Source organism: Grampus griseus (genome assembly GCF_964374135.1).
Source record: "Grampus griseus genome assembly, chromosome: 3".
NCBI classification, from domain to species: Eukaryota; Metazoa; Chordata; class Mammalia; order Artiodactyla; family Delphinidae; genus Grampus; species Grampus griseus.
The window spans coordinates 110,064,388-110,084,427 of record NC_139019.1 but is presented as its reverse complement, the minus strand read 5'-3'; the positions used below and the strand labels follow the sequence as shown (position 1 = coordinate 110,084,427).

At 45.6% G+C, this 20,040-nt stretch overlaps 1 protein-coding gene across 1 annotated transcript in view; it reads left to right on the top strand.

Moving 5' to 3' along the window:
- The window catches only part of FSTL4 (follistatin like 4), a gene marked incomplete at its 3' end in the record, with an annotated part of 428,849 nt that overhangs the window by 394,666 nt on the left and 14,143 nt on the right, over window positions 1-20,040 (top strand). The window contains exons 8-12 of the mRNA XM_082651059.1: window positions 4,053-4,214; window positions 4,597-4,731; window positions 5,659-5,685; window positions 8,902-9,020; window positions 13,309-13,458. Of these exons, the coding sequence (XP_082507185.1) occupies window positions 4,053-4,214; window positions 4,597-4,731; window positions 5,659-5,685; window positions 8,902-9,020; window positions 13,309-13,458 (593 nt within the window). The remainder of the gene's footprint in view (window positions 1-4,052; window positions 4,215-4,596; window positions 4,732-5,658; window positions 5,686-8,901; window positions 9,021-13,308; window positions 13,459-20,040) is intronic.

Sequence of the window (20,040 nt, the reverse complement as noted above, 5' to 3'; positions counted from 1 at the left end):
ACAGGCTGCAGGATCATAGTTCTTCTTGCTTCTGATGTCTGCCCCCCAGTAGGTGAGGTTGGTCCTGCTGCTTGTGCAGGCTTCCTGGTGGGAAGGACTGTTGCCTGCCCTCTGGTGGGTGGAGCTGGGTTTTGTCCCTCTCTTGGGCAGGGCCGTGTCAAGTGTTGTGTTTAGAGGCAGTGTAAGCTCAGTACAACTTTAGGAAGCCTGTCTGCTGATGGGTGGGGCTGGATTCCCACCCTGCCGGTTGTTTGGCCAGAAGCATCCCACAGTGGAGTCTGCAGGCTGCGGGGTGGCCCCAGGTCTCATTGCCAAAATGGAGAGCTCACACTGATCAGTATTCTGAGCCCTCCACCGCCAGTGTCCTTGCCCCCACAGTGAGCCATAGCCAACCCCTGCCTCCCCATGAGACCCTCCAAAACCCTCAGGTAGGTCTAGCCCAGGCTCCTATGGAGTCACTGCTTTGTGCTGGGTCCCAGTGCATGTGAAGTCTTGTGTGCATCCTCCAATAGTGGAGTCTTTGTTTCCCCCAGTCCTGTGGAGCTCCTGCACTCAAGCCCTACTGGCCTTCAAAGTCAAATGCTCTGGGGGTTCCTCCTCCTGATGCCAGACCCTCAGGATGGGGAGCCTAACATGGGGCTCAGAACTCTCACTCCTGTGGGGGAACCTCTGTGATATAATTATTTTCCAGTTTGTGTGTCACCACCGGCAGGTATGGTATTTGATTATATTGCAAAAGCTCCCCTCCTCCTGTCTCTTTGTGGCTTCTTCTTTGTCTTTGGATGTAAAATATCTTTTTTTGGTAGGTTCCAGTCTTTTTTGTCAATGGATGTTCAAGAGTTAGTTGTGATTTTGGTGTTTTTGTGAGAGGAGGTGAGCACAAGTCCTTCTCCTCTACCATCTTGTCCAGAATCCTGATTTGCTAATATTTTACTTGGGATTTTGGTATATCTAGTACTGAGTGAGTTAGGTCTGTAATCATCTGTTTTGTGCTCTCTTTGGCAGGTTTCCATGTCCAGGTTATACAGCTTCATTATAAAATTTGGGACATCTTCTCTGCTGTATGCTGTAGGAATTATCTGTTCCTGAAATGTACAAAAGAACTTCCCTATGAAACTAATCAGGGTTCTTTGGGGGTTAGTAGCGCCTTTTTAAAAACAGCTTTATGAACTTTCTTTGTAAAGGAACCGGTGGGTGACATAGGTGTGCCGAGACACCGTGAATTGAAGAAAAAAAAAAAAAACCTGAATAGGTTACCAGAGTAATTCAAGGTAAACTACAAATAAAGGATAATTGAGACAGCAGAGAAAAAGAAAAAAAAACAGCTTTATAGAGGTATAATTTATATACAAAAAAACTGCACATATTTAATCTATACAATTTGATGAATTTGTACATGTATACGCCTAGGATACCAGCACCACAATCAAGGTAACAGACATACCCATCACCTCCACTGTGTTTTTCTTTTTTGTTCGTTTTTGTGGTGAGAACACTTAACATGAGATCTACTCTCTTAATAGATATTTACGTGCACAACATAATATTGCTGATTATAGGCCCCATATTGTATAACAGATCTCTAGAACTTATTCACTGCATAACTGAAAAGTAGTGCTTTAAAATGTTTTAAATGCTCTCTTCTTGATTCCATGTCAATACTTTAAAGTTTCCTTTTAAGTGATTCATTTCATTGAGCGCTTCATGTTTATTACCTATAATTGAACAAAGTACTTCCATATTTTTTAATCTCCTCTGCGTTCTTTATATTTTTCACTAAACAAACCTGCCAGAAATTTGGCTACTTTATTCATTTTCACGAACATCCAGGTCTCAGATTTATCAGTTCCACTCTTTTTTGGCAAATTGATTCATTCCTTTCTGCTTCTATCTCTATTGATTCTTCCCTCACCTTCTTTAAGTTTACTATGTGGTTGCTTGGCAGGCCTATATAAATAAATGGTGATCTAGCAGGAGCCCAAGGTTATTCACTCCCAGGTCCTGGCCTCCCACATTCTAGAACCCGGGCTGCTCTACCTCCTTCTCCAACTCCCCACCAGTCCAGTGTTCCTAGGTCCCCCGTCTCTATCTCTGTACTTTTGAATCGTAGCCTCTTGAAAAAAACTCTGCTGTCTCTTCAACTTGAACCCCATTCCTCTCTTTACCAAATTCAGGGTATAGGAAGTTTTCCTAGATAAATTACTATTTCTTCCTTCTTTGAACCAAGGGGAATCAGAGAAGAGAGATCCACTTCTGTGTTCTAAGTAGTCCTCCAGATACGCCTTAGCTAGAGCCCCTTTTACTTCATCGATCCCAAGTGGCCTGACCCGTGACAAGGACCTTCTCCCACACCCTGGGACTCTCCCCCAGAACTGCAAACAAAGAGAAACCAAGGAAATGACTCCGATTTTATTATTGTTTGGTCTGTGTGTGGTTAGTCATGGGTGCCTCTGAGCTCATGTTATGGAAACAGCTCTGGCCACTCTGAAGGTGGGTTTGTGCCCTTTGCCAGCTATCCATTTGGCTTTGTCCTCGGCCCCCTACTTTGCCCCATAGGTCAACCAGAGGAAAGACTTGAAACTCAGGCTAAGTTGATCAGATTATTACCAGCCTCCTGGGTTTTGACAGGACCTGCAGCATCTGTTTCTCACAATAAGGTAATAGAATTTTTCTTTTGTCCTCAGCCTACCCAAGCACAGATCACTAGAAATCTTCACGTTCTAGGATCAACATTATCACTTCCTTCTATATATGCGTCAATTTGTTCCACCTCTAGTCCCAAGAAAAATCTCTCTCCTAACATACTGGGTCACTTTCTTTTCTTTTTTTTTAAGTTATTTTTTTTTAATATTTATTTAGGCTGTGCTGGGTCTTCATTGCGGCACGCGGGATTTGCGTCATGGCATGCGGGATCTTTCAGTTGCAGCATGCGGACTCAGTTGCGGCATGTGGACTTCTTAGTTGCAGCATGCAAACTCTTAGTTGCAGCATGCATGCAGGATCTAGTTCCCCGACCAGGGATCAAACCCAGACCCCCTGCATTGGGAGCGCAGAGTTTTACCCACAGGACCACGAGGAAAGTTGCCCTGGGTCACTTTCTTTTATCGGACAATAGGAGTGTCCAGATAACTCTGGGAAAATGTAGTTGCTGGCTTCAAGGCAAAGAATGCATCTCCCAACTTTCCAAAAGGTGTATGATGTGGTTTTTGTTATTGTTGTTGTTTAGTTTAATATCCAGGTGCCTTTACAGAAGCTCTCATAAACCCTTTTTGGAAGTATGTAGAGAAACATGCATGAATAAGTAAGAGCCCCCAATTCCACTGAAAATGATAATTATTTTATTTCCTGGGCCCAGAGCAAGGGGTAGGAGGGAAGATCCTCCAGACAGTCCTCACTCCTTCCTGCCCTACAGACAGCCCATGTAGGAAAGGCCAGAGGGTAGAGGGTACTGATGCTCATCTGATGAGTGGGCCTGGTCACATCCCCAGCCCTGAACTTGACTTCCGGGACCCATGGGTGGGTCAGGAGCCAAGGAGGGCACACTTGCCTCTCATGCATGTTCCGGGGATGAGAAGTGGAAAAATAAAAATGACCCACTGGAAAACCAATGGTCTTCCCTAGAGCAGTAATTAGGAGCCCTGCCAGTCAGTGCCCATAAGTACTTTGTGAAGCACTTCCTTGCAAGAAATTAAGCTCCTGTCCAGTGGCTTTCCGATAAGAGAAATAATATATCTGAATTTTATTCATTCAGAAGTAAGTTTTGGCAGTTGTTGCTCTTTACGTGTAGCAGCTGAACAGCCGTAAATATTTGGATTGTCTCTCTGATCATATTTAGAATAATGATGAACGCCATGAATTACAGTGTACAAAGCCTGACATGTTTATTGTCAGCAATCCATTTTATAGCCCTTTCTTTTAGGGTTGCAAGCTGGTTACAAAGAGAACTCCAGAGTTGTCTCTCGGTTCAGCCCTCTGGGCAGGGTCTCAGAGTTGGACTACAGGCCTGAGGCAGGTGAAGGCCTTTTCTCACCAGCACTAACTCTCACCCACAGTGCCACCCGTCATCCGTGTCTATCCAGAGACCCAGGCACAGGAACCCGGAGTGGCAGCTAGCCTGAGATGTCACGCAGAGGGCATTCCTATGCCCAGAATCACTTGGCTAAAAAATGGCATGGATGTCTCAACCCAGATGTCGAAACAGCTTTCCCTTCTAGGTAAGCGCTCCGTCGGTGTCTCTGTGCCATTTTTCCCATCAAGTTCAAGCTGACGCTCTCCCCAGGAATGGAAATGAGAGGAGTGATTTGTTTCTAAGTCAGACATTCGGGGAGCAAACAGATATCTCCCCGTTTCCCTGCTCTCTGGACTCACACAGATCTTTGTGAGCACAATGATGAGACGCTGTCAATCAGGTCCCAGGTCACCTGCAGTTCATTTCTGCTGTTCCAGCTCTTCCTGGGCGTATATCAGGGTACTGGCTGCCCTCAGCCCTGCTGAGGGGCTGTGCTTTTAACCTCAACACTCTCAATAGAAGGGAGAAGGGAGGAAGGATGGAGGTCCCAGCTGAACAGGCCGCCCTGAGCACTGTCCCTTCTACAGCCAATGGGAGCGAACTCCACATCAGCAGCGTTCGGTATGAAGACACAGGGGCGTATACCTGCATTGCCAAAAATGAAGTGGGCGTGGACGAAGATATTTCCTCCCTCTTCATCGAAGACTCGGCTAGAAAGACCCGTGAGTCCACGCTTGCCTTTGAGCTCCTCACTGAGCTGGTTGGGGGATGTTGGGTGGCAAGGGCCACAGCCACCAATCATGAGCCCCTGGAGACAGGGGTAAACCTCATATCCTTCTGTGCTCAAAGCTGGGGACAGAGGGTGGCCAGAGGTGGGTAGACCTTCCCTGTAAGCCTAGACAACTCTGGAGGCATAGACAGGGAAACACTCTGGACAGCAGACAGAACCCAGGACCACAAGGAAGCTCGCATATCATATCCCCAGTTCTGCCTCCTACTTGCTCTGTCCCTCATCCACAAAAGTGTTCATGCTAAGCGCGCACCAGCTGCTGCTGCCCATCCACGGCCCAGGAACTGGCCTGTGCACTCTCACACACCTGTCTTTACTCCAGGGATTGTTGCCCACCAGGGGCGCTAAGCAGGCTCTCCCTCGTAGCTACTGCTCCCCAAGAGACCCTGCAAGGTTGATTTCATGGATGGGTGTCGGACATGGTCTCTTTCCCTTGATCAAAGGCTCTAAGCTGAGTCTTTATCATCAAGGGAGAAAATCAGAAGTATTGTAGATGGTCTTCCTAGGGAGGATCCTAGCAGAAAACCAGCTTGCTCCTGGAAGTAGTCCAGGAGGTCTGCGAGAGACGTTGCTTGCTCTTTATCATCCACAGAAGAGGAGAGTCCCATTAGCTTCTGTGATCCTGGAACCTGATTCATTAGGAACCAAAAGGGTCCTGAGCCCTGGAAGCATTTGTCCACATCCAGCATCCCCCCTCAGTATTGCTGGGGCCATGAGTGGTGCAGGTTCTAAACATGGTGGACTAGATACCAGTATGTTCATGAACTGAATCACTACAAGGAAGGTTCTGAAGTTGCTTTTTTCTTTTTTTTCCTTCCCTCCATCACATTCCTGCTTTCACCGTTCTCTGATGCTGCAGTTGCAAACATTCTATGGCGAGAAGAAGGTACCAAGCTTTCTTATTCTGTGTCGTGCCTGTGCTCACGTGTGTTCATGGTCCCATAACAGGCCATCTTTCCATAAGCCAACAGCTTTTCCAGACATCAAGCAGTCCCCACAGGTGGGGTCCACGGGCCAAATCAGATGGGAGCGGGGAAGTCCATGTCAAAATCAAGTGGCACACGTGAGGCAGATTTCAACTTACTAGTGTCTTGAACGGACATTAGACGATTAGAATTGTTAAAACGAAAGTTTCCATTTAAAGCAATTTTGAAACCTCCACTGAAGCCAGCTTCTTGGCAGGGGTCCTGGCCAGAGCTGGACCTTAAACTTTTTTCCAGTAACTGATACTGGCGTTGGGGTTTAGTGTATACTTTGAGGAAATGCCGAATAAAAAAGCTACCATGATTTCTGTGCATGTATGTTTACATGTATATTTCTAAATGAATGGGTTTTTAAAATTTGTATCTAACAATCTGTAGATATTGGGTTGGGCCATACAAAATTGCCATTCTTGTATATCAAAAATGGTCTGATAACATGGCTCCAAAAATGGCAGGCACACGTGGGCGCTGGGTTAAAGAGCCCGAGTCGCTCTGTGGGGTGTACGTGCATTCGTGGACCCCAACCCTACCTATGAACCCCTACACCAGAGAGTCCAAATCCCCTGAGGTAACTTATTCTCCAGCCAGGTGGACAGAGGGACGGTATGAGAAGCAGCAGAGAGCACCATGCAATTTCGGGGCTAAGCACTAAATTTCCTCCTTTAAAACCCGTCGTATTTCCTCATATTTTTTCCTTAAGAACTGCCATGTTACCTACAGTCTAGCATATGCACGCATACACGCACTCAGAGTGACTTCCTGAATGTCAGGCACAAATGCTCACACAGTAAGTCTGGGAGCAAAACAAAGGCAGAGCCCGGAAAATGAGGCATTGCTGCCAATGGGCTTTAGGAATCCTCAGGAGGAAAGTCAGAGCAGCGGGTGCTAATCATGGACAGTGGTCCCTTGACCCCACCTGAACTTAGTCCCTGGGCCACAGTGCACACAGAGAGCTTTGGCTCTGTGTCTTTAAAAGGTGTTTTCTAAGGGGTGTTTCCAAATTTCAAAAGTGGAGACCTGCAGAGAATGCAGGAGGCCCTGGAAAGTGTTAAATGCAGCTCTGGAGGCCCAAAGGCCAACTTAAGACCCACAGCTGCCTCGGGGCTTTAGGCTGGCTGGTGCTGCGCTAATATTGGACAACCCAGCAGCGAACAAACTCCATCACGCCTGGACAGCTAGCTGCTCACACCCCTCCCTGCTCAAACTCCAGGCCTGGAGGTAGGGAAATACAGAAGCAAAAGCAAAGCAGCCAGCAGGGCCCCAGGGCGCTGTCAGCTCTCAATAGGAACAGTGAAATGATGGGTGCGCAGAAGCAGAGAAAGCTCCTGTGTGCCCCCTTGGTCAAGCTAATCACGAGCAGAACCTTCCAGGGGCTGGCTCGTGAGGCCAGCTCTCTGGAAGTCAGTTATTTGTGGAGCAAGGCCTTGTTGAGCCTCACGTTGCACTGTCGACTGTGACAAGGCCCGGTGCTCAGCCTGCAGTGTAACCACAGCTGCAAAGCCCACGTGGGCTCTACTGAGCTTTCCATCTCATGTGGGTTCTTCCAGCTACTGATTTTCCAAAAACCTTGGGAGGCTATTGCGGGGTCTGTGGTCTTACAGGGACTTTGACCCCCTCTGGCCCCTACAGGTTTGAGTGAGAGAAGCGTGCCCAGGTGAGAGTGTACAGAAGAGAAGGTCCTCCTGGAGACAGGATAGACTGGAGTCAGAGCGAATGTGTGCTACCTAGCCCACTCCAAACAGTGGGCGGCCGTGTAGGAGGCGCTGGCCTGCTTCGTCTGGCTCTCAGGACAGGCTGCCCAGCACCCCAGGATTCCCACTGGGGCTTATGCAGTGCTCCTAGGTGCTCCCAGTTTCTGAGAGGCTGGTGTCTAGCTGTCTTTAGTGGCAGGAGCCCTCCTGCCCGGAGCCCCTCTCAGCACAGAACCAGAGGCAGGTGAGGCTGTGTCACACAGTCAGGGACCTCTGTCCACACTGGGAACCACAGGCTCTGGTGAAAATGACCTGCAGAGCCCCTGAAAGCAAGTGGAACGGTGATTCCTATTTGCCTGTTTCATTGTTTTCTAACTCACTAAAAACTTACCCAGCTAGTCAGTTAAGTCAGTACACTGGTTTTCTCAGCATGACTGGAAAGAGAGAATTTTCCACATCGCTAATTCTCTTAGAATTCATAGCAATCTTTTCAATGTTTTACCTTCAAATGAAATGAAGGGAAGGAGGAAGGGGAGGGGAGAAAGAGGGAGAACTCTAGACCTTACCCACCCTTGTGCCATGTGGACCTTTTATGGAGAGCAGGGTGAAGGGACAGAGCCCAGGGCTGGGGCTCGGGGTCTAACCTCTGCTTGGGCGCAAAGGCACATGGCCTCAACCCAGCCCCTCCCCATCTTGGACCTCAGGTTCTTTGTCTTTAAAATAAGGAGGCTGAACTAACTTGTCCCCAAGGCCCCTTCTCTGCTGGTCTAAGGAGATTTCTCCCCAGACAGTCCTGGGCTGGGATGGGGGTGCAGGCAGGTGGCCGAACCAGGCTGTGGGCTCCGTCGCCTGGCCTGGGGCTGCTGTAGGGAAAAACTGTCTTGAAGGAAGGGTCTCAGGCACAGACAGGCCCAGTTTGGACAAAGGAATACCAGCCACAGCTTGCTTAGGCCCTCACATCCCAGGTAGCAGCACTGTACATAAATGTGTTTAAAAAAAATAAAAGCCTTTGCTTTTTTGGCGTCACCTGATCCATTCCGATTTGACTGGTTGACAAGGACCACGGGAGACTTTGCCTTTCGGAACAGAAAAGGTCAAATGTATGTCAAAGCCAAGGCTATCACTCATTTGAAAACTTGGGTTGGTGGCCAGCCCTGGATGACCTGGCACAGGTACGCGTGTCTGGGAGGACAGCCTGGGGATTGCAGAGCCCTAGGTGTACGTATTGATTCGCAGCCCTCGGGCACTCACTCCCCACACACCGCCTGCTCGTCTCCCTTCACCCCACCTCGACCAGGCCTTGCGCTCTGTGCCTGTATCAGACGCAGCCAGACTGTAGGTTTCATCTGTGCCTGATGTGATACGTGACCCTGCCTGGGGACCAACTGCCAGGAGGGGCCTAAGTATGGCTGTGCTTGCTCCTCGCAGGCCTCAGTGTGGGAAACATGTTCTACATCTTCTCCGACGATGGCATAATCATCCTGCACCCGGTGGACTGTGAGATCCAGAGGCACCTCAAACCCACGGAGAAGATCTTCATGAGCTACGTAAGTGTCTGTGCCTGGGGCACATCCACCTCACACACAGCATCCCGAGAGGCAGCCTTTCACCATGTGTGCCACTTGATTTCTTAAATTCCATTTGCTACCTGTGATGTGGCTCCAGATGTGGTTCAAGGCTAAGGAAGGAGCACATGAGGCTTAAACTCTCATTCCTTCCTCCAGCGGCCACTTCCATGCACTGAGCCTGAGGGGAGGCCCAGGGCGGACAGATGGGTTCCTGGCCTCTGCGAGTTCACAGTCAAATGACGGAAACAGAAGTGTGAACAGACAGCTGCCAAACAAGTGCTGCTAGAAGGATGTGTAAGGTGCACTGGAACATTGAGGAGAGAGGCCTCTCCAGACCTTGGGGGACAGAGTCAGAGAAGGCTCCTGGGGCAGGTGATGCCTGGACTCAGCTGTGAAGAACAGGTGGGAATTGGTGATGGGTTTCGAGAGGAAATGTCATGAATATGGAGCACAGAGGCATAAAACATCAGGTCACATTCAGGGAACCGTAAATATTCTCTATGCCTGGAGGGACGAATGGATGTGGGAAGGGCCTCAGACTTAGGATGACCGTAGGTAAGGGTCAAAGCTGAGGAGTTCTCATGGGAAGCACTGAAGAACTTCAGGTGAAGGATGGCCAGGATCAGGGTGCTTTGGGACCTGTGCAGGGCCTCACGGCGGGCAATGATCAGAAGGGTTGCACTAGAAACACAGAAGGGGGTGAAGAGGCTGTTGTGATCACCCAGGTGAGGGCGGTGACCTGGGTTAAGTCAGTGGTGGTGGGAATGGGAAGCACTGAGTAGACTTTAGAGCTTGGAGGCCCTCAGTGGCCTCCAGGAAACGGGAGAGAGAGCTTGAGATGTGTGAATGGCCCACGCATCAGAGCTGCTGTGAACAAATAAGAGGCCAGGTAAAAAGTGGCAACGTGACATGCAGTGGGCAGAGGCAAAAGAGATGATTGCGGGTAGCAGGTCCAGAAAAACCCTTCCAACCCTCAAGACCCAGCTGTCAGGAGGCGTCCGCCAGAGCTGTGCTTCCCCGCCCCACGGCTCCGTCCCGCCCACTGGTATCCCACTTGGTGTTGCGTTGGGGGTTTCTTGCTCGAGGTCTGACCTCTTCTACTAATCCCTAGCGACTTGAAGGTAGAAGTATGGCATTAATCCAAGAGTCATCTAAAAGCCCCCACGTGCCCTCTCCTTGAAGACAGACAGTGGATAAACTGGGACACAGTCACGGGCTTGGAGCTAATGGAGCAAGTGGGCCTGGCCCAGACAAGTTCCTGAAACGAGTGTGTTGCCTTGCTGTCCTGGCCGGTGGTGTGCCTCAGAGGGTCGCATTTCTCACATTTGCAACTTGGGAGCAGCTGCTTTCCAGGCTGTTTCCTTTGAATGAATCATGTTTTAAAGTATTACCTCTGATAAGTTTTCCCTCCACGTGACAGCCACAAAACCATCGAGAAAGAGTGGTCCTAGTTAATTTCCAGCAGTTAGGTTTGAATAATTGTAACCCACCACATTGGCACTAATTTCTCATATATTTGCGATAACCTAACCTGTAGCTTCTAGGGGACATCTCTCAAATGCTAACCAGGGCTCAGTTTTCCGAAGAAACTAGAACAAGACACAGTAAGAGAGGTCTTGTAGGCATTTCAGGCAACACAAGACCTCCGTGAGCTACGGAACAGTCCCAAATAACATTTTCCTCATCTAAAAAATGTCTAGAACGTCACAGGAGGGTTACGGTGAGCTGACCCTCTTTCTCAAGTGCTGAGTGAGTAGGAGGTTGGCATCTCATCTCCGGCCCCTCTGCTGGATGAGATGTCCACTTTGCCCAGCAGGAAGTGGCAGGATTAATAGGTAAGGGCACAGGCTTTAGAACAGGATCCGCACAGGTGGGTTCAGGTCCCACCTCTGTCACTCAGCAGTCTAAGTGGCTTTAGAAAAGTGACTTAACCCCTCTAAGCCTCCGTTTTCTCACAGGCGTATTGGGGTTATTGTGAGGATTAAATATGATGACAGAGAGGGGCAAGTGTAAAAGGAGAAAGACCTGTTTCAAAGCTATCGCAGCCATTTAGGAAAGAAACGGGGCTGGAGATGGAAAGTAGAAGAACTCCGAGATTTAGGAGGCAACCTCCGTAGTCCTCGATGACTAATTCCCAGTGACTTGTGTGGGAGAAGGAAGAATCAGAGAAGGCGTTCCTGCTTTGGACTTGGCTGACAAGAGGGTGATGAGGACCCAGAGGAGGGGCAGGGATGGAGCGAGGACTGGTTCAGATGTGGATGGCTGTGTATGAGGTGACTGTAGGGGAACCACATGGGAGCTGGGGAAGGTGGTTCTGAGCTAAAGACACAGATCTGGGAGCCATCAGCATGAGGGTACGGACGAAAGCCCGGATGGGAGACCCGATCGCTGAGGGGGCACGGGAGTGATTTGAGTCGGGCGCCTAGCACAGAACCCTGGGAGGCATCAGCGGTTAAGGGGCAGGTGCACCGAGGGGAACCACAAAGGTTGAGACAGTGTTGGACAAGAGTCATGAGGAGAAACATGAGAATGTGTATCATGGAAGACTAAGGGAAAGGAAGGTCCCCCTTTCTCTCATTTATTCATTCAACAAATATATTTTAGGCACCAATTCTGTGTCAGGTGCTTTACTAGGTGCTAGGAGTATGGCAGTGAGCCCAACCAAGAGTGTGCTCTCAAGGTGCTTACTATCTGGTGAAAAAAGAAAGACTAAACACAGGTAGACAAACAAACGCAGAAGGTCAGGTGGTAGATGAGAAACGCAGCAAGGTGAGGCAGTGAGGATGCCGGGGCGCTAAGCTAGGTGAGACCAGAGAGGGTGTCTCAAGAAGACGACACGTAAGCTGACACCCAAAGGACATAAGGAGATAAACCAGGTAGACATCTGACGAACAGCCAGCTACACAGGCCCTGGTGCAGGAGGGTGGTGTGAGCGCAGAAGAGCAAGCGTGCCGTGTGCACAGGATGGATGGGAAAAGGAGAAAAAAGGCAGAGATGGGCAGAGGAGCCAGAGTGTTCAGGGCCTAGTTGGCTTCAGGGAAGACTTGGACCCTGTTCTGAGCAAGAAAGAATGTTACTGTGGTGGAGGGAGTTGAGCTGACTTGTATTTCACAGTGATCCCTGTGGTTTCTGTGTCAAGAACAACTAGCAGGAGGCCAGGGTGGAATCAAGGAGCACAGTTTGAATGCTGTAGCGGTTACTCAGCGGACAGATGTGGCTTGAGCCAAGGTGACAGAGGTGGCAGTGGTCGGAAAGTTTAATTCTGAATATATTCTTGAAGGTAAAACTGAAATGATTTTTGATGCATTGGGTGAAGGCTGAGGGCATGGGGAGAGAAAGCCGTCAAAGATGACCTGAAAGGTTTGGTCTAAGGAATTAAAACAAGGGAGCTGCCACTTATTTGAGTGGAATGAGCAGGATTGGGAGGCAAAATTGAGAGTTGATTTTGGACTTATCCATTTGAGATGTAAATTAAAGAGCCAGGTAGACCTAGGAAGTGGCTAAGTCTGGAGTTCCGAGAAGAGGGCTGAGCTAAAGATATGAATTTGGAAGTTGTAAGCACGTAGATTGTGTCTAAAGTCATAGGCGTGGCTAACAAAGATTAGCAAAGGGAGTGGATTTCAGAGAAGTCGTCCAGGAGCGACCTCTGAGCATCCCGGCATCTAGAGATCAGCAAACAGAGTAGGACTGAGCAACAGAGAAGGATCGGCCACTGGGGAGGATGGAGGGAAAAGAACCAAGGAGTAGTCAAGACGCTGTCAGATGATGCCCCAAGTTCAAATAAAATGATGGCAGAGCTTAAATGTAATAACTGAGAAGTCAGCCTGGAGCTCGGTGAGAACACCACCAGCTCTGTGCTGAGGACTAGAGCCAGAGGATTAAGGAGCTTGTGAGAGGTGAGGAAGCTGAGAGTGCATAGGTAACTCCTTCAGGAGTCTGGTCATTGACAGAAGTTGTTTATACGATGGATGGGGATGAGGAAAGGGAGAAGGTAGCTCACAAGAGTGGAAGAACATGGACCACGCAGCTGCTGACTGAGAGGCCGGCAAAGCGAGTTACAGCCTCAGTAAGAGCGGGAGGAGGTGAAAGATGAACGAACGTGGAGTGAATACCTGGTGATTCGGGAGGGCTCAAGTGCCGTACTCTTCGGATGTGAAGAATTCTGAGACAGGAAGAAAGGGACAGAGCAGGGTCGGGGAAAGGGAACCCAGCAATGATGGAGGAACAGGAAATTAAGAAGACATATGGCAACCTATCTCCTTTACAGGAAGAAATCTGTCCTCAAAGGGAAGGAGGCGCCACCCAGCCCTGCCAGTGGGCCTCAGCAGTGAATGTCAGGCACCGCTACATCTACGTGGCCCAGCCCACGCTGAGCAGAGTCCTCGTGGTCGACGTGCAGGCCCAGAAAGTCCTCCAGGTACATCTCTCTGAGGGAGGGGGGAGCTTCCAGTTCTGGGGCACAGCCGGCCACATCCTTCTTTGTTTTCCACACACTCCCCAGCTCCTAGGAGAGGTGGTCAGCAGTGGGAGGGAGCAAAGAAGATTCATGTGCATTTTTCATCAAGTATTTATCGCCTACTGCGTGCCAAACTTTGGCCTAGGTGCTTGGAAAACAGCCACGAATGAGCAAGTCCTAGAAATTATATTCTAGCTGGGGAGACAGACCATAAATCAGAATTTTAGGGAGCTATAGATGGTAAGAGCTATTTACAGGTTGAAAGGGACAGAGGAACTGGAAGACTCTTTTTAAGTGGGCCTCACTCTGGAAGTGAACAGAATCTGAGATCTGAATGCCAGGTGGGACTCCCGCTCTGGGAGCAGAGGGAAGGCCAGTGGGACTGGAGCACAGCCAGGAAGGGGAGAGTAGGATGTGGCGAAGTCAGGGGTAAACAAAGGCCAGTGAGATAGCCAGACATTCAGGTGTTTTAATTAGGGGAGTGACATAATCTGACATTTTTAAAGAGTCAATCTGCTGCTCAGTTAAGGGCAGACTGGAAGATAGAACAGAGATATTGGTCACTGAAATAATCTGGGCAAGATGATGGCAGCAGTGGAGGTGGTAAGAAGCTATCAAAGTCTTGCTATATTTTTAATGTAGACCCCAAAAGATTTTCTGCTCGATTGAATGTAAGGTTTGAGGGAAAGGAATCATAATAATTGTAATAATAATAATAATTTAAGCAACTGTAGAATGGTGATGCCATTTACTATGTGTGGTGGGATGAATAATGGCCCCCAAGATGTCCACATCCTAATCCTCAGAACCTATGAATGTCACCTTATACAGCAAAAGGGATTTTGCAGGTATGATTAAGATTTTTTTTACTTTTCTTTATTGGCATATAGTTGATTTACAATGTTGTGTTCGTTTCTGCTGTACAGCAAAGTGAATCAGTTATACATATACATATATCCACTTTTTTTTAAGATTCTTTTCCCATATAGGTCATTACAGAGTACTGAGTAGAGTTCCTTGTGCTATACAATAGGTCCATATTAGTTGTCGATTTTATCTATAGTAATGTGTATATGTCAATCCCAATCTCCCAATTTATCCCTCCCCCACTCTTTCCCCCCGGTAACCATAAGTTTGTTTTCTACATCTGTGACTCTATTTCTATTTTGTAATAAGTTCATTTGTATCATTTTTTTAGATTCCACATGTAAGTGATATCATATGATATTTGTCTTTCTGTCTGACTTACTTCACTCAGTATGAGAATCTCTAGGTCCATTCATGTTGCTTCAAATGGCATTATTTCATTCTTTTTTATGGCTGAGTAATATTCCAGTGTGTGTGTGTGTGTGTATCACATCTTCTTTTTCTACTCCTCTTTGGATGGACATTTAGGCTGCTTCCATGTCTTGGCTATAGTAAATAATGCTACAATGAACATTAAGGTGCATGGATCTTTTCAAATTATGGTTTTCTCCAGATATATGCTCAGGAGTGGGATTGCTGGATCATATGGTAACTCTGTTTTTAGTTTTTTAAGGAAACTCCATAGTGTTCTCCATAATGGCTGTACCAATTTACATTCCTACCAACAGTGTAGGAGGGCTCCCTTTTTGCCACACCCTCTCCAGCATATATTGTTGGTAGAATTTTTGATGATGGCCATTCTGACTGGTGGGAGGTGATAACCTCATTGTACTTTTGATTTGCACTTCTCTAATAATTAGTGATGTTAAGCAGCTTTTCACATGCTTTTTGGCCACCTGTATGTCTTCTTTGGAGAAATGTCTATTTAGGTCTTCTGCCCCGTTTTTGATTGGGTTGTTTGTTTGTCTGATATTGAGCTGCATGAGCTGTTTGTATATTTTGGAGATTGATTCCTTGTCAGTCGCTTTGTTTGCAAATATTTTCTTCCATTCTGTGGGTTGTCTTTTCATTTTGTTTATGGTTGTCTTTGCTGTGCAAAAGCTTTAGAGTTTCATTAGGTCCCATTTGTTTCTTTTTATTTTCATTACTCTCAGAGGTGGATCAAAAAAGGTCTTGCTGCAGTTTATTGCAAAAAGCGTTCTGCCTGTGTTTTCCTCTGACAGTTTTAGTGTCTGGCCTTACATTTAGGTCTTTAATCCATTTTGAGTTTATTTTTGTGTATGGTGTTAGAGAATGTTCTAATTTCATTCTTTTACATGTAGCTGTCCAGTTTTCCTAGCACCACTTCTGAAGAGACTGTCTTTTGTCCATTGTATATTCTTGCCTCCTTTCTCATAGATTAGGTGGCCATAGGTGTGTGGGTTTATCTCTGGACTTTCTATCCTGTTCCATTGATCTATATTTCTAGTTTTGTGCCAATACCATACTGTTTTGATGACTGTAGCTTTGTAGTATAGTCTGAAGTCAGGGAGTCTGATGCGTTCAGCTCTGTTTTTCTTTCTCAAGATTGCTTTGTCTATTTGGGGTCTTTTGAGTTTCCATGCAAATTGTAAACATTTTTGTTCAAATTAAGGATTTTTAAATGGGGAGTTATCGTGGATTATCTGGGCAAGCCCTAACTGCAAGCACAAGTATCCTCATAAGAGGGAGGCAGGAAAAAATGTGACAACATAGAAGGAGGAGGCAGTTTAAGGACTAAAATAGGTTTGCTACACTGCTGGCTTTGAAGATTGGAGGGACAGGCCATAAGCCAAGGAATGCAGCTCTAGAGGCTGGAAAAAGCAAGGAAATGCATTCTCCCTTAGATCCTCTAGAGGGAGCACTACCTTGCATACATATTTATTCTTTGAACCTCTAGAGGGAGCATTACCTTGCATACATATTTGTTCTGCCAGTGAGATTAATTTTGGACTTCTGTCCTTCAGAACTGTAAGAGAATAAGTTTGTGTTGTTTTAAGCCACCAAGTTTGTGGCAATGTTACTGCTGCAATAGGAAGCTAATACACTCTGATAGAGGCTTTGAGAAAGGCAGGGGATACAGGTCATGAAGCAGATACAGGGGAGAATTAGTAATTCAGCTTTAGATTTGTTAAGCTTGAGCTGCCATTTTATATATATATACATATGCAATTGGATAAATAGGTCTGGAGTCAAAGGAGAGGTCTAGGCTGGAGATATGAATGTGGGCATCATCCCCATGTGAACTGTGTTAAATCCAGTTAACTGGAGGAAATCATGGAGTGAAGTACAGATAGAAAAGAGGTCAAGGTTGGAGCCTTGAAGTATTCCAACACTTAAAGATCAGGAATGAGACAGGAAGCCAACAAAGGAGACCAAGAAGGAGTAGCCTGAAAGGTAGGAAGAAAATGAGAAGAGGGTGGTGTTCCACAAGCCAAGAAAAGAGCTTTTTAAGGGAGAGTTAGTGCCCAGTGGTGTCAAAGGTTGCTGAAAGCATTTGTATGTTATGAAGACTGAGAACTAACCATTGGATTTGGTACCACATGGATCACCTTGGCGGGAACAGATAGGACTATAATGGCTGAATGCAAGCCTGAGGGGGTGGATTCAAATTAGAATCAGAGGGAGTAGAGATGGTGAATAGAGACAACTATTTTCAGGGGTTTTGCTATAAATATGAGAAAAGGTAGACAAATGAGGCAGTAGCTGGAAGAGGATGCTGAAGAAACTTTTAGAATAGGTGATATTACAGCATTTGTATGCTAATGGGAAAAACTTCTCCCACAATTCTTCCCTTTCTTCTGCATCATCGAAGTAGGCAGCAGTCAGTGGAATCCAGATCATACAAGTAGATATGCTAGCCTAAGATAAAAGCACATTCTTTCATCATAACAGGAAGAAATAGAAAGTATTCGGGCACAGGTGCAAATAGGTGATACAATTGGTGATAGCTGGATGACCTTCTCTTCTGGTTGCCTTTATTTCCTCAGTGAAATAAGAAGGAAAATTATCACCAAGGCTGGAGGTCTAAGGAAAGAGGTAAAAGTTGGATGTGAGATTGAACTGACCAGGGAAATGAGATAGGACTGCAGGGCAATAGGGAAGGCCCACTTAAGGATGAGGGGTGCAAATGTAAAGTCAGACCGGTGAGGAGGGTTGTATCTTTTTTTCCCAGGAATGCTCAGCTGCCCAGGTGCAGGATCATTGTTGGGAGAAAGTTGTATAAAAACCAGGGTTGTGGTTGTGGTTTCTCCTGAAAAACATGATAGGAGACTTTCCAGCTATCTTTTTGTTATTGATTTCCCTGGCCAGAGAAAGTACTCTGAATAATTTCAATCCTTATTGAAGCTTGCTTTATAACTCAGCTTATCAACTTTCATAAATGTTCTATGTGCACTTTAAAAGAATGTGTATTCTAATGTTTTAGGTAGATTTTACATATATGTCAATTATGTCAAGTTGGTTTATTGTATTGTTCAGATAGTCTTAAGTGATTTTTTTGTCTACTTAGTCTACCACCTGCTGAGAGGCATGTTGAAGTCTCCCACTGTGATTGTAGATTTATCAAGTTCCATCCATTTTTGCTTTAAAATTATAGTATCTTCCTGGGGGGGAAGACTTCTTTCTTCTTACAAAATATCCCTCTTTATCTCTGGCAAAGCTTCTTGCCTGAAAGTCCATTCTGTCTAATATTAATATAGCTAAATCAGATTTATTTTGATTAGTGTTACCATGGTATAATTTTTCCATTCTTTCACTTTCAATCTTTCTATCTCATATATTTAAAAAGTGATCTCTTATAAAGCCACATGTATTTGGATTTTGGTTTTTATCTAGTTTAATAATCTTGATCTTTTACTTGGATTATTTGATCCATGTATTTTTGGTGTAATTATATGGTTATGTCTATCATCTTACTGTTTTTTCATTTGACCTACCTCTTTATGTTGCTTTTTTCTTCTTTTAGCTTTCTTTTGGATTAGTCAAACATTTTTGTTCTATTTCTCCCTCTGTTAGCTTGTTGTCCATGCATTCTTTTATCATTGTTGTTATTATTACCACCATAGAGATTACAACATGCATCCTTGCCTCAATACAGTCTCATACAAATTATTGCTTCACTTGCCCAATAATGATAGAACCTTAGAACACTTTGACTCCTTTAACCTTCCTCCTGCCTTTGGCACTATTGTGGGAATGAATTTTAATTCTACATGTAATTTAACCCCACAAGACATGACTATTATTATTATTTTGTACAGCTGATAGTCATTTACATTCACCCACATATTTACCTTTTCCATTGCTCTTTATTCTTTCCTGAAGTACATAGTTCTGTCTGGGATCATTTTCATTGTGACTGAACAAGTTTCTTTAATAGTTCTTTTAGTGCAGGTCTGCTGGCAACAGATTCTCGTAGTTTTCGTTTGTTTGAAAATTTGCCCTTTATTTGTAAAGGATATTTGCACTGGATATAGAGTGCTACATTGGCAGTTAAATTCTTTCTGCATTTTAAGATGCCGTTTCATTATCTTCCATTGTTTTTGTTAATAGGTCAACTGTCAGTCTTATTGTCTCTCTTTTGAAGATAATGTCTCTCTTTTTTCTCTCTGGCTACTTTCTAGATTTTCTCTTTGGTCTCTAGCAGTTTTACGTGCCCAGGTATGGTGTTCTTTGTATTTATTCTGATCTGGGGTTTTCAGAGGTTCTTAAATGTGTAGATTAATATCTTTAATCAGACTGGAAAATTCTCAACCATTATTTCTTCAAATATTCTGCTGCCTCATTCTCTCTCACCTCTTCCTTGGGAACTCTGAGAGAAAAAAAGTTAGACCTTTCCATTGTGTCCCACACATCTCTTTCACGCTTATTTTCCATCCTTTTTATCTCTTGTGGTTCGGTTTGGGCATATGCTATCAACTTGTCTTTCAGTTCAATAATCCTATATTCCACTGTGTCTAAGGTATATATAACAAAACCTATTTATTGAGATCTTAATTTCAGGTGTTGCATTTTTTCACTTTTAGAATTTCTGCTTAATTCCTTTTATATACACAATTTTTAAATTATTTTTTATGGATCACCTGTGAGTCTGTTTCTATTGTCTTTTTTATGTTGCTTTCAGTTATATATATAAGCTGTATCTTGGAATGCCTAGTAATTCCGTATTACACTGTAGAGACTTTAAATGGCTGTCATCCACTGAAGAGGGTTTACCCTTTTCTCTGCTAGGAAGAGAGAGAGTATAGAATGAATCACTTTAATCAAGTACTAAGTTGAATCAAGGCTGAGTTGCAGCTTTCATAAGGCTTAGTCAGTCTCTGATTCACTCCTAGTAGGTAGCCCTTCAGGTCTTTAAACTGAGAGCCTTCTGTGTTCTTCAGGACCTTTTCCCTTCCATGTCTTTGCTCCTTAGCATATTGAGACTGTGGAAAGCTCTGTTCTGAATGTAAGAGATTTTTGGTTCAGGTTTTCAGTCTCCTACTCCGTACCACCTCAGTCAGAATGAGAATATGAAAAATGATTAGAGAAAGTTAAGCAGAAAGGAGAGATAATGCCTGCAGTCTAAACTTTGGGGAAGTTTGTGAAGAGGGCAGACAAATGGGATACCTGGAGGAGAATGTGTAATCAAGAGGGTTTTTTAAAAGAGTGAGAGAG